Source organism: Dromaius novaehollandiae, chromosome 17 (assembly GCF_036370855.1).
Source record: "Dromaius novaehollandiae isolate bDroNov1 chromosome 17, bDroNov1.hap1, whole genome shotgun sequence".
In the NCBI taxonomy this organism is placed as follows: domain Eukaryota; kingdom Metazoa; phylum Chordata; class Aves; order Casuariiformes; family Dromaiidae; genus Dromaius; species Dromaius novaehollandiae.
The window spans coordinates 3,710,575-3,723,155 of record NC_088114.1 but is presented as its reverse complement, the minus strand read 5'-3'; the positions used below and the strand labels follow the sequence as shown (position 1 = coordinate 3,723,155).

General features: G+C 44.5%; 1 protein-coding gene across 6 annotated transcripts in view; it reads right to left on the bottom strand.

The window, feature by feature from the left end:
• KDM2B (lysine demethylase 2B) overlaps positions 1-11,306 on the bottom strand; it is a 118,794-nt gene extending 107,488 nt beyond the window's left edge. For 2 of the 6 annotated variants that reach the window (XM_026114569.2, XM_026114570.2), the window contains exons 1-3: positions 11,172-11,306; positions 9,880-10,024; positions 6,372-6,450 (exon numbers count right to left, since the gene is read on the bottom strand). In XM_026114569.2, coding sequence (XP_025970354.1) covers positions 6,372-6,450; positions 9,880-10,024; positions 11,172-11,222 — 275 coding nt within the window. In that variant the 5' untranslated portion in view covers positions 11,223-11,306. Of the gene's footprint in view, positions 1-6,371; positions 6,451-9,879; positions 10,400-11,171 lie in introns of those variants that run through there. The other 4 variants (XM_026114572.2, XM_026114573.2, XM_026114571.2 and 1 more) reach the window with 3 other exon arrangements.
• Positions 11,307-12,581: the final 1,275 nt, after the last annotated feature.

Genomic DNA, 12,581 nt, shown 5'->3' with positions numbered 1-12,581 from the left:
TCAAACCAAACGAATATAATCCTCCTTAACAATAAAATTATACGTTAGGCTCTTTGGAGAGCACACCTGGCATATCATTCTTTATTTTTCTACAACCCCAGAACATATCAAGCATTAGCGAAAGAGTACACTAAAGGAAGAATTTCAGGCTTGAACACAGCATGTTTCAAGCAGAAGAACCCATTTTGTGATTGGGTTACCTTGGCAGGGCCAGGTTTAATTAAAACCCATTCTGCTGACTGCTGAGAGTCTGTAAATTACTGTACCTCTCTATCTCCAGCCCCACCCAATGTAACTGTTATACTCATACAACTAGGGCTGATTTGCTACAGCATCATGATGGCAAAAAAAATGTTTCTTTGAATGTCATGAGCCCCATACTAATTCGTAAGTGTTGGTTCATTTTTTCTTCTGCATATAAATCTGAAGAAGTGAGCAGAGATTTTTGTTCAATGTAATGTGATTTTCAGGTAAATGCGCTTTGCATGAAAAAGCTTCTAATATACTTCCAAAGATTTCACGTATCATAAAAAATAGGTGAAGAACAATATAGCGGGGTCACTTGACTTGATACCAAACTATGACCATTTTGGGGTAGAACACCACAATATAGTAAACTATCCACCAAAGCAGCCAGCAACAATTATCATACCTACCAAACGGTGGGAGAAATTGCAGCCGTGAGGTTCAGCAACAGAATTACCCCTCTCTCCACTTGCACAGAAAAGGCCCTGAGATTTCTGCTGACTGCATCTGAGCAGAGTTTCAGCATTCTGCTACAGACAAATCACGTTGCCTCAAACAGAGAAGAAATGCAAACACCTCAGGGTGCACTAGTGCAAACAGAGTTTATGAAGAGTTCACCGATTCTCTAGAAAAGTCTCTTACTCAAGCACTAACTGGGATGAGCGCTGGGGAGCACACACATCTGATTAACCACGATACAACGCAAGAGGACTGCTGCTCGGACAATAGAGACAACATCTTCCTAAACAGCACTCTCTCCAAGTTGCAATCATGGGAACAGCCAAACAACCCTCCGAGGAAAACAGATTCTCCTCTGTTAGGAGAGCTCGAGTTGACCTTTCTGCTTCTAACCACATGAGTAACAGCTCACTGTGGTCAGAAGCATACATGAAAGCACTTCTCAAAGATTCATTATTTTTCCTCAGCCATCTCATTTTTTGCCATTTTGCAGTACCTCCAGTCACAGTAACCAAACTGTTCAGCTACGCCTTGTACATCTGCCAGCCGCAGACGTGCAAGCTGACTGCTTAATGGCAAACAGAAGCGGAAGCACGTATCATCAGTTATTCGAAAGGTCGGAAGTCTGAAAATCATCTTACGTTGCATGTGATATATTTTATAGATCAAAGCATCTCAAAGTGCTTGTCACCTCACATATAGAAATGACCCAATCTATCAAACTACGATAAACACAGCCTACTCTGGACGAGAGACAGGATTGCTAGAAAAGACTCGGGGAAGAGGAGATTACGCTCACTAAAGCGTGAATTCCTCCGGAGCCTGAAGGGGAACGTAAGGCTCCAGAGTCTCATCAGCAAATGACTCAAATCCAAAGACAAACTGTCCAGTCTCTCTCTGGTGAGATATCTACGCACCGACAAAACCTATGTATTACATGCCAGTTATTCTTGATAGATACATGTAAGAAGCACAAATATGAATAAAATTAAATCATGTTGTTTTGCAGAGTGCCAAATATGAAAATTTGCCCATGCATTTCACTTCTGTCATTTAAAATGTGTATAAATTTTATTTCCAACATACTCTTACTCTAGGAGGCATCTGCTCCCAAGAATGTACAATTCCTTTACAACATCGTTTCAAACTAACAACTTATGCTCATTTAAATAAAAAAGATTAAAACATGGAATTTCCTGTAAGATTACTGATCTACAAATTCTAGTATTTTAACCCACCAGAGCAGCCATGATTCAGTGATTCAGAAGAGAGTGGAAATATCAGAACAATTCACCCAACTAACTGTGAAATGAAGAATTCCACTGATCCTGTGCGGGAACCACCTAAAGCTCATGTATCAGAAATAATTTGCTCCCACTGTTGCTGGCCTACTATTCATCAAAAATACCCTCTTAAAAAAGCTTCAGTATTTTTACTCTCTTCTTTTCTGGCAGTGAATCCCACCTACTGAAGAAGTTGCACACGAGGTGTGGAACGCTCACAAAAGGGAGAGAAGGAAACCGCACTAGAAAAAAGGGAAGATGTCAGGGCGGTATTAGGATACCAGCAGTTGGCAGCAAACAAAAAAGCTGGTTAGTCAAGCCTGGTTTACGAGACTATTTTAAGCTCATCACAGCAAATTGAAACATATATTCTCCTTCACTTTGCAAAGCATTTGAGTGTGACAAAGAGTATGGAAAATGACTCCAAAACTGTTACTGTGGATTAGTATTTACTCCCCTTCTACCTCTTCACAACCCAGATCAGAATTCAAAACATGTATTATGTTATTGCCAACTCTGCAAAACCAAAAATCATGCTGCATTCAGTCTTCTCTGTTGCTTCTCCATTTCCAATATATATTTTAAAACTATTTATTTGACAGCTTACAAAGAAAGGTACCTTATTTTCAATGCTCTTTTTTGAGACACACTCATCTATATGTGCATTCGCACTGTGTATGCATATACAAATAAGCATGTGAGACCAGGCCATTTTTTTGCTTCAGCAAAATACAGAAGCACATCTACAACCTGTTCTGTCTCTACACATTGCTCATGGCCACAGAAGGGCCAGGTACACAGCCCAAGCCCTCACTTCTTCAAGGTCTCAAGAACAATTACTGGTGACTTCCAGGAAGAAGAATAGGAAGGCTGCCTGTGAATGCATCTAAAAACAACACATCCTGAAGAAAAACAGGCCAACACATGAAGCAAAAAACAGATTGCGCTCCTTGCAAAATACCATTAGCTGGAGGAGAATCTCTGAAGCCATAGATGAAGAAAGACCAAAAATGACTCTCTGAAAGTCACTGTCACACTAGGAAGCTTCAGCCAAAGCATACAGCTAACTGAAAGCGGAGGGGAGTGCCAGGTGGCAGCTCTCCAGATCTCGGGCGCAGAAACAACAGGGAAGCAAATGATGATGTGTGAGCTGAGATTTGAGTGCTGAAATGGCTAAGGTGAAACTGCCTCATGACAGAATCCTGAATAATTAGCTATCAAGAGAAACAGATATTACATATTGCGGTTACAGACACCAGGAAACAAGGAATCTTCCTGGAGGATCTTGTCTGACATCAACAGCACAGAAGGCAGCCTGAGCTCTGGAGGCACCGCTGTCTGCTACAGGCAGCTATAGAAAATACAGTGGTACCAGGGGTACGATACTCTTTATCTGGCTCTGATAAAGCTCTGCTATTTGGAGCTGAGAATCTGAAGCCCACAACCTTCGTGTCCACGGTACGAGCTCTCACTTCCAGACTTCGCCAACGATGGAGCACTGGCTGGATAGGTAGTGTTGGCACAGTGAGAGCTGAAATATTTCCCCAGCTTTCTTCTTTTAGGACAGGGAATTTGTGAACTTCCTCATACCCACGCAGAAGATATGGCTGCTAGAACTGATGGTAGATGCTAGAGAAGGTACATATTTTGCTCACTTTCAGGTCCACAAGCTTTCTCAAAGCAATCTCAACATGCAGACAGCACTATGAGCAAGACAGAAGACATGCAGTAATACCTGCACTTCACTCAAGCTTAAGAACAGATGCTTGATCTGATGCTATGGGAAAACTAAGACTCACAGATGGTGCCTAATGTCTCTTTTGCTCGTCCTTCAGCTTCACAGAGCCCCAGCAGCTGCAAGTATTAATAAAGAGACATAATGTGGTAGATCAATGCTTAGAGGAATCATGCCTCTGAGGTGTCAGAGCCAGCGCATTGCAGAGACCTGCCTTCAGAACAACTCCTACTATCACTGGTTCCTAATAACTCCCTGCTTGCAGACAAGAGCAAACTGTTTCTTCCAGAAGTTCTTGAAGCTTTTACTGCCTGACCTTTGGAAGCAGCAAATTAAAAATAATGCATACTGGGAGAGCACCTGCCTCAGCTATGATTTTCCACAGTAGATATGTCCTTCAGATTACTCCTCTAAGAGGAGCCTCTCTGGAAGAAATATACTGAATAAAGAGAGTAGCAACAACATTCAACAACAACAACAAACTCATTGCCAAGTTAAGCAGAGAAGCCAAAGGGAGGGTCAGAAAAACAGCAGTTCTAATGCAGCAGGAAAACCCATCCTAGGAGGGAAAGCTTCCATGACGTCTGGAGGCCGAGAAGAAGCAAAGAACTGGGATGCCAAGTTGAACGAGCAGAGTTACAGCACGGCACACAAGTGAGCAAGAATTTGCTGTACGTGACAAAGCTCCTGCTGAAGCAAGAGTGATTCAGCTTCAGGTGAAGGTTACATATACACATACGGTGTCAATGTATGTTCTGACAAACACTCACCAGGGAGTGTAATTGGCTCTCTAGGACTAGGCTGGCTAATAGTGTTAAGAGCGAATGTAGAACAAATTGTACTTATCATCATTAATGAAACTCAGATGAGAAGATAACAAGAAATGATTTACCAAGTAAGGAGATACTCTAGTCATGTAATATATAAACTAAGATTAAGGAGATGGCTTCTGCAGGTGAAGCATAATTAAGTTATGAACATGTTTTCTCTGTTTCTTAGATTTTTGTATAAATGTTACATGGAAGATTATACAGTTTAGGAATATCAAAACAGACGCTTATTGCAACCCTTCTCTGCACATGCTCTAAGGATCAATGCTTTCCACCTGACCACATGTTCTCTCAAATAATATAACAGAAAAATGTCATTATTTTTCTACAAGAGTAGATAATAGCATAGAACTGCTTGCAAACAGTAAGACGTGACCAGCCTTCCTCATTTAATATCTAGGTTTTCTACCTGCTTTCTATAACATTATAGAACATGTGTATTTTCTCCAGAAAATTAGGACATAGTTGAGGAAAGGCTTGGAACAGACAAATAAAAAAAATGGTATCTTAATGTTGGCTTTTTTTTTTTCTTTTAACACCCTCCCCCCAAGACTATATATCCAGTACTAATTGGAAAAGCAGCTGATTTTAATATCCTAAGAAAAAATATTCCAGCCCAACACAAAGATACGACAAAATAACCATTACTGTAATCACTACTGAGTGCCTATTAGGCACTTCTTGTTCAGGGGTCAACATATAAAGCTCTTACTACACAAAGACAAGCATCTAAGTAGCTCCTATTTTCTCCTATAGTAAAATGTTTTCACAGTTTTGTCCTAAAGAAAAAAATAAAATACAAAGTAGTTAAGAATGTTTAAAGATAACCATCATAAATAAAATGCCTATGGAATCAGGGAGCCCAAGCAACCACCTGTCCAAAGACCTCTGGCTGCACAAGAAGTGTTCCATTTTACTCTTCTCTTTCTGTCAATCAGGAAAACACTTATGCTCCCCACAACCAAACTCTATCACCTCTTTCTCATTAAAATGTATTGAGCTGGCTTTTTTTTTTTTTTAATGGCCAATTATTAACTAACTGGGACTCCTTCGCTAACTTTAAGGGTTCCAGCTGAAACCGACCAAGGGAACTTTCTGCTTTCACTAAATTCATTTTCCATCTTTCATGTTTTAGCAGTCACACAGCCAGAATTTCCGGAAGTATCAGAAGACATTTATCCAAGCTACGGATTATGTGAGTGATCAAGTATATAATTTAAATCTTTCTCTCTTGGACACCTTAACTGTTATGAAAAAGCTGTTGCAAGGGCTGTATATCTAGACAGGAAAACAATACAGCTTCCAATCAGCAGTTTATTAAAATTACGAATCCTTTATGAATGGATATAACAAAATGTGACCTCAAAAAGACTCTAATAATACCACATTTTAACTAGAAATTATTAAATATTTACAAAGCTACAGCCTCCTGAAGAGACAGTTGGTAAAAGACAGGCATCATTAGCTATTGCACCCGTAGCAGACAATTAAGAAGTCAAAAATTGAAGGGAGGTTGTTCTGTCATCACAGCGTGGATTAGAAGCAAGAACCCTTTAATTTTTGTTCCAAACTTTTATCACTGACGTATATTTGACTGTGTAGAACCACACATATGCATTTTTTTATGCAACTTCTACAGACCTCATTAGCTGCTTGTTTATAAATGGAAAATAATCACTCCTCTTGCAAGGGTGCTGATGGTCTTGCTAATTGCAATACATTTTGAGATCATCAAAAGAAGTACCACATACAAGTGCAAAGCAGAATGGTTATTTTATAAAAGCATCTATTAATCATCAAGATTTGGTTGCAACTTACTTAATTCCCAGTCCATCCTTACTTCTGAAGATAAGGGGAACTCTGAGGGCTTCTCTTTGCACATACTCAAAAGTAAAATCTGTTTGAATAATGAATAAAAAAAAAAATCAATTACAATGGCATTAGCACCTCATGTTACATTTTCTCAAATTGCTCTCCATTTTCCTCTTCTCGCCCAAAAACTCGCACTATCACTTAAACACATTATAAACAGAACGCACATTTTAGGTCCAAACCGGAAACTGACTGACAGACAATACTCCCCCAGCTGCTCCCGATTTTTCCTGTTCACTGATGCACATAAAACAGAATCCAGTCAGAGTTTGTCAATTAAGGCCTGGGCTGAAACACCCAGGTTGTAATGAAATACCAAATTAAAAGACAATCCTAACTAAGTCACTGTGAAGCAGGCTAGTATTTGTTGGGCAAATGTGTAGGTTAAACTATACATTTCTATTTAGAAAAAAAATTAAAAGCTTTCTTGAGAGCATTATTTTAATATAACCCAAAGCCCTGATTCTTTGAACACAGTTGGTTTTTTTATGTGAGGGATCCCATTACTTTCAACAGATTACATTCTTTTTTTAATTAATCAGAAGTGTAGCTCTGCAGGAGCTGATATATAGAAATCTTATACAATTCTTGGCACATGTGAAGAATGGTGAAAAGGGAAGAGTTCTGTGTGCAAGTCACAATACAGCACACAAGTTAAAGAAGAAAAAGCATTAAGTTGGTTATTTTAACACTGACCAGAATCATCCTGCTGCTTCATTCTGAAGATTTCACACAACTGGCTCTTCCTGTGCATTTCTAAATGCAATGGTCTGATACAAAATCAGTGACTCAGGGACTAGAGCAAAAGTTACAAAGCAGTGATTTGGGGGAGAGGCCTACAAAAAATCTCATAGTCCATTCGGAGCACTCTGCCACAGAAAGGAAACAAAATATTACAGTGGCCATACAGAGTTTTTGTGGTTCTGTTACTCCTTCTTTCTTAAGGGAGAACCGATTTTTGTATAGCATCCATACATTACAAATATCTAAGTACCTTAAAATGGAAAACAGTGTTTGAATCTTTAGTGATTAACACTCACAAATAGACTATACACCTTACATATTATAGTTATGCACACACAAGTAGTTTAACTTCTCCAAGATTCAGGCACCAAGGTGCATCTTTCCTGGGAGACTGCAAGAACCTCACTAAACTCAAACTTGTATCTGCGGCATTTCTTACTATAAAAACTGATACTGGAAGAAATAGGAAAAGCAGAGGCTAAGCTCCTGTGCCTATGCATATATTTTTCCCCTCTCTCTTTACAACTTTTTCCCTCACTTTATCCAGTTAGTAATTATGACTGGTATGGATATAATATTACTCCCTAGACTTGCCAAATCAGAGAATAGTTATTATCAATTTACTAAAACATTAAAAATACACTTAATTTTAGATTAGCGGCAATAAAGTTTCTATAATTAATACTCCAGTTAACTAAGGTTACCAAGTAAGTATTTCTGTATCAGGGAAATCTTCCTTTCTCACAGGCGTTCATATTAAAAGTGTTCTGGCTTTAGTTAAACAAATAAACCACAGACACCTTTTTTTTTTTTAAAGGACACTCTCATCCAAGACAGAGAGTCAACAGATAACAAACATCAAGAATAACATCAGGAGAAGCAGCAGAGGCAGATCTACAGCCTAGCAAGCTACAGAACAAGTAGCTATGACAAACTGCATTCAAGCCAAAAATCACATCATAGCTTTGCAGCATCTCTGAAGAAAACCTCCAATCCACATTCCTGGCAAAAAAATCAAACCGAGTTACCATTAAAGATAAAAACAAGGACATGGAAAATAAAAATAAATAAATTAACCACTCAACCAGTTCCATGTGTTCATATAACCTGACTTTTTTTATTCTTCCTAAACGCTGTCATTGTTTTGCCTAGATTCAGTTCAACTCCTGGATTTATAGAAAAAATAAACCAATAGTAAAAATAAGAACAGAGCAAATAAGAAGACAGACCCTTTCTTTATAATGGCCCAACAAAGCATTTAAATCCCTTGTGGGGTTGAACAAAGCAGACACAGACCACAACAAAATAACAAAAGACACTCATTTATTTTCAAGTTCCCAGAAAGGAGAAAGCTACCAAAAGATTTTAGAGCTGCTGAGCCAGGAAAACTGTGGCTTGTACTATAGTTAGCATGCAGCAATGGCAACCACCAGAGTATTTAGAAGAGGAGGGTAGAATGCAACCATTTTCTGGAAAATTAATTAACATTTTAGAGCTAAAAAATAGGTGTTTGTGTTTTGTTTGGAGGAAGAGGGGTCAGGGTTGAGCTTATCTCCTAAACAAATAACTTCCTAAATAAGATAGGTATTTAATTTCTCCACCACATTAGCTTTTCTAAAAGCAACTTAAAACACCCATACAAAACTAAGCCTAGGGGAAAAAAAGGAAATATTCTACACTAGATTAGTGGTTCCATAGTTATGGCCATTTCATGAGGACTGCAGCCCCAACTGCTCTTCCTGAGCAAGCTGGCTTGGTCGGGCAGCGCTCCGCGGGCAGGGCTTTGGCGATAGCCATCTGGGAGCCAGGAGCCTTTCAAACAACGTCGCAGTAAAGAGAGGTGACTTCCAAACCGCCCCGGTCCCGGCTTCCCGGGCTAACCTCTGCTGTTTCCCTTCCCACCAGGCAAACGCTCCGCAGAGCTGCGCTGTCTGGCTTTGCTTACTGCTTGGTAATTTAAGTCACCTAAGCAAACCGAGTGACTTTGGGGAGGGGGCTGCCGTAATTTAATATCGGATAGAAACACAAAGAAGTTATTGACTTTAAAGTCCCCGACCCTGGAGAACAGGCTCATCAATTGCATCCTTTGCAAAAGGGTCCCGGATTCAATAGGGGGCGGAGGGGGAGCAGGAATCACCTCCGGCTAAGTGGGGGCTGGGGTTTCTGCCTCCTTTGCAAGGACCTAATTCCTGCAAATCTCAGCGGCGCACTGGGGTCACGTAGCACAGTGTGTTGGGGAGGGGGCGCAAGGCGCTGCCGTTCGGCATGGAGGGGCACCCAACGCAGTGCGTCGGGACACGAGTTGGCTGCTGTGGGAGGCTGGGGCAGCCCCAGGATGGTGGGGCAGCTCTGGGATGGTGGGGTAGCCCCTGGGATGGTGGGGCAGCCCTGGGATGGTGGGGCGGCCCCCAGGCCAGTGGGGCAGCCCTGGGATGGTGGGGCGGCCCCCAGGCCGGTGGGCTGCAGGCGCAGCATGCGGGCACCCGTGCATGCGCTGGCTCCGCAGCGGTCCAGGCTGCAGGGCCCGGGCAGGAGCCATCCCCCATCCTCCCCTGCTGCTCGGCCTGGCTTCGTCACCGGATCCCCGGGCAGGGGGACGCGGGCGCGAAATACGAACCCAGGCGCGGAGCTGCACGTGGAGGCGCCGGCGGCGCAGCCCCCCGCAGCCGGCCTGGCCCCCTCCCAGCAGCACTCCCACCCCGGCGTTTACCTTTCCCATCCATGGCATGCACGAAATCCCCGTGATACATTTTACTCTTTAATTTCTCCTCCAAATTGAAACTCCTGATGCTGACGATTTCCTCCACATCCGAGAGGTCCTCGTTCTCATCGTACCTCCTTCTGCCAATAGATCGCTAGAAAACAAAAATAATGGGACAGAAAATGGGGTTGGTGGGGAGCAAGGCGCATGGATTGTGCAGGATGATTTGATAAACATGATCTGGGAGAAGTAATTAAGCTTGCAAGACACGAAATTAACAAAACCTTAACCAAAACAAGCCATAACACAGCCGCATGCACAACCTTTTCCATCTCGTGACACTGAGCTAGACAAGAATAACAGGTGTTTGGCTGCAGAAAAACTAAAACTTGTGCTCTTTTGGGGGAGCAAGCATTTAAATGCAAACACGAGACACATGTAACTCGCTGAAAATCCGCAAGCCACAGCACTGAGGCGCTTTGCAATCCCGTAAAAATCGCGAGCGGCAGCCGCGACTCGTTAGCAACCGGATCATTTTTATTATTTTTGCACGTGAGCGCCAGCTAATTCCCGGGGGGGGGGGGGGGGTGGAGGCTCGTTAAAGCGGAGCCTCGGCGCTCGGTATTTACATAATCCGAGTGTTTCCATAGTCACACCGGAAGCCGCGATTTAAAAACACATCGCATTATGTAACGCCGCGATTTATTTGCTTTCCATCCCCCCTCCCTTCCCCCCCCCCCCGGCCCAAACCCCCCGTTTCTCGCAGCGCCCCGCGCGTTGTCGCCGCTCCGCCGGAGCCTGCGCGCTTTTCCCACGCCCAAAGCCGGGGGGGTCCGCGCAGAGGGGCAGGAGCGGGTGAACGCGGCGAGAGGGGGGCGCCGAGTAGGCCCGGCGGAGGCCGGGGCCGGCGGGGAAGTTGCTGGCGGCGGCGGCGGGGGACGGCGGCCGCGCACAAAGGTAGGTGCCGGGGGCAGCGCGGCCGCCGCGGCTCGGTGCCGCTCCGGGCGCTGCGCACGCCGCCGCGCTCGGCACACATCTCAAATCCGCCGCGGCAGCCGAGCCGAGGCAAACACGCACTTGATCCGCACGAACCCTTACCCGCAGGAAAAAAAAATATTATCGTCCCACCCTCTCCTTCCCCTCGCTTAAATTCCACCCCCTTCCCGAGCGCCTAAGCTGATCTCTCGCGGACTAAGTAGCTCTGCTGCCTACATTTCACATGCATTTCTTCCCTTTGCAAACAATTAAGCAAAATCAATTAAAAGGCACAAATAGGAAATAGACCGAAGCCAGCTACACACCAATCTTCTTCCAGAGTCTTTCTCTGCCTCCATTTTTTTGGAGAGTTTCATCACTTAATTGTCAACAGTTCCTGTCCTGCATTTTTGGCCCCAATAGGGAGGAGGAAAAACAAAAGCCATCCAGGTCTCTCTAAAGTTTTGCAATTTTGCACCAGCACTTTTTTTTGGGGGGGGGGGGAGGAGGGGGAGGGAAGGGGAGGGGGGCGGCGATGCGTTTTGCAAAGTCCTAAGGAACCATTTTCAGGCACTGCGCGCGGAGCGGGGCGCAGGCGTCGCAGTGCCCGGAACGTAAACAGTGGCGGGGCCGGGCCGGGCCGGGCCGGGGGGGGGAGAACCGGGGGCGCCCCGGCGCTGGGCTCGCCGCCGCCGCCGGCTGCTCGCCCGCCGTGGTGGTGTCGGGTCACGAGTGCGCCGCGGGCGCGGCACGCAGGCGCTGAGCGGCGGGGCAGCGCGCCGCGGGGGCTGGGGCTGGGGCTGCGCGGCGCCCCGCGGAGCGGCGCCGGGGGCGGGGGCGCTGCGCGGGGCTCCGCGGGCTGCGGCTGCTTGTGCTCGGAGCCAGCGCGGCTGGGGAAGCGAAAGGGGCGTCTCGTATAAACAGCGGCAAATCAGCGCTTGGAAGCAATTAGTAACGCTTAGTCTTACTGCGCGGTTTAATTAAACGCCCTGTTTTACATAGGCTTAATTCGCGTCTTCCCCTGTTACATGTGCGGCGAGAAGTTGGGCGAGAGAGTCCTGCCGAAGTCAAAGGACTCCGCCGCGGCGTGCCCGCAGGCTTGCGCGCAGAGCCTTACCGGAGCTGCATCTGTATTTATTTAGTAAGGACGGACTCTAATGTCTGTAAAGACAATGTATTATTCGGTGTTAAAGAAAACAAAGTTGGGTTTATGATAGGCGCGTACAGCAGGCAGAAATCGCAGATGACTGATGAGATTGTAAATAAAAAGGAATTTATATAATGGAGATGCTGATGTAGAAAATCTACAGTTTGGGATACTGCAGGCTCTTATCGGAGCCTTTCATTTGTAGATCACCAGTTCACATCTAGTCCAGATTGATACCGAGCAAATATTGGGACCATCTGAGTGCAACAGCAGGGTCGGGTAGGCAGCAGGTTCCAGAGCACTGCGTGGCTCTGAAGTGTCATCCTTCACCATCCAACCCCCTGTCCCCCCAAAAAAGAGGACATCAGAGAATATCTAAACTCATGGTCATGGGCAGATGGCTTTGACAGTGCTCTTCTGTTTTGCTTTTTACAGGTACAATTTTTGAGGTTAACACAGAGTAACTGTGCTGCTGCCTTCAGTATGGTAGTGCTCAGTATTGTTGCTCATGGGCAAGCAGAGATTGAGAACCACTGGCCAAGCCAGTACAAATCTCAGCAGCAAATCTCAAACTGTTTGTATGGCTTTA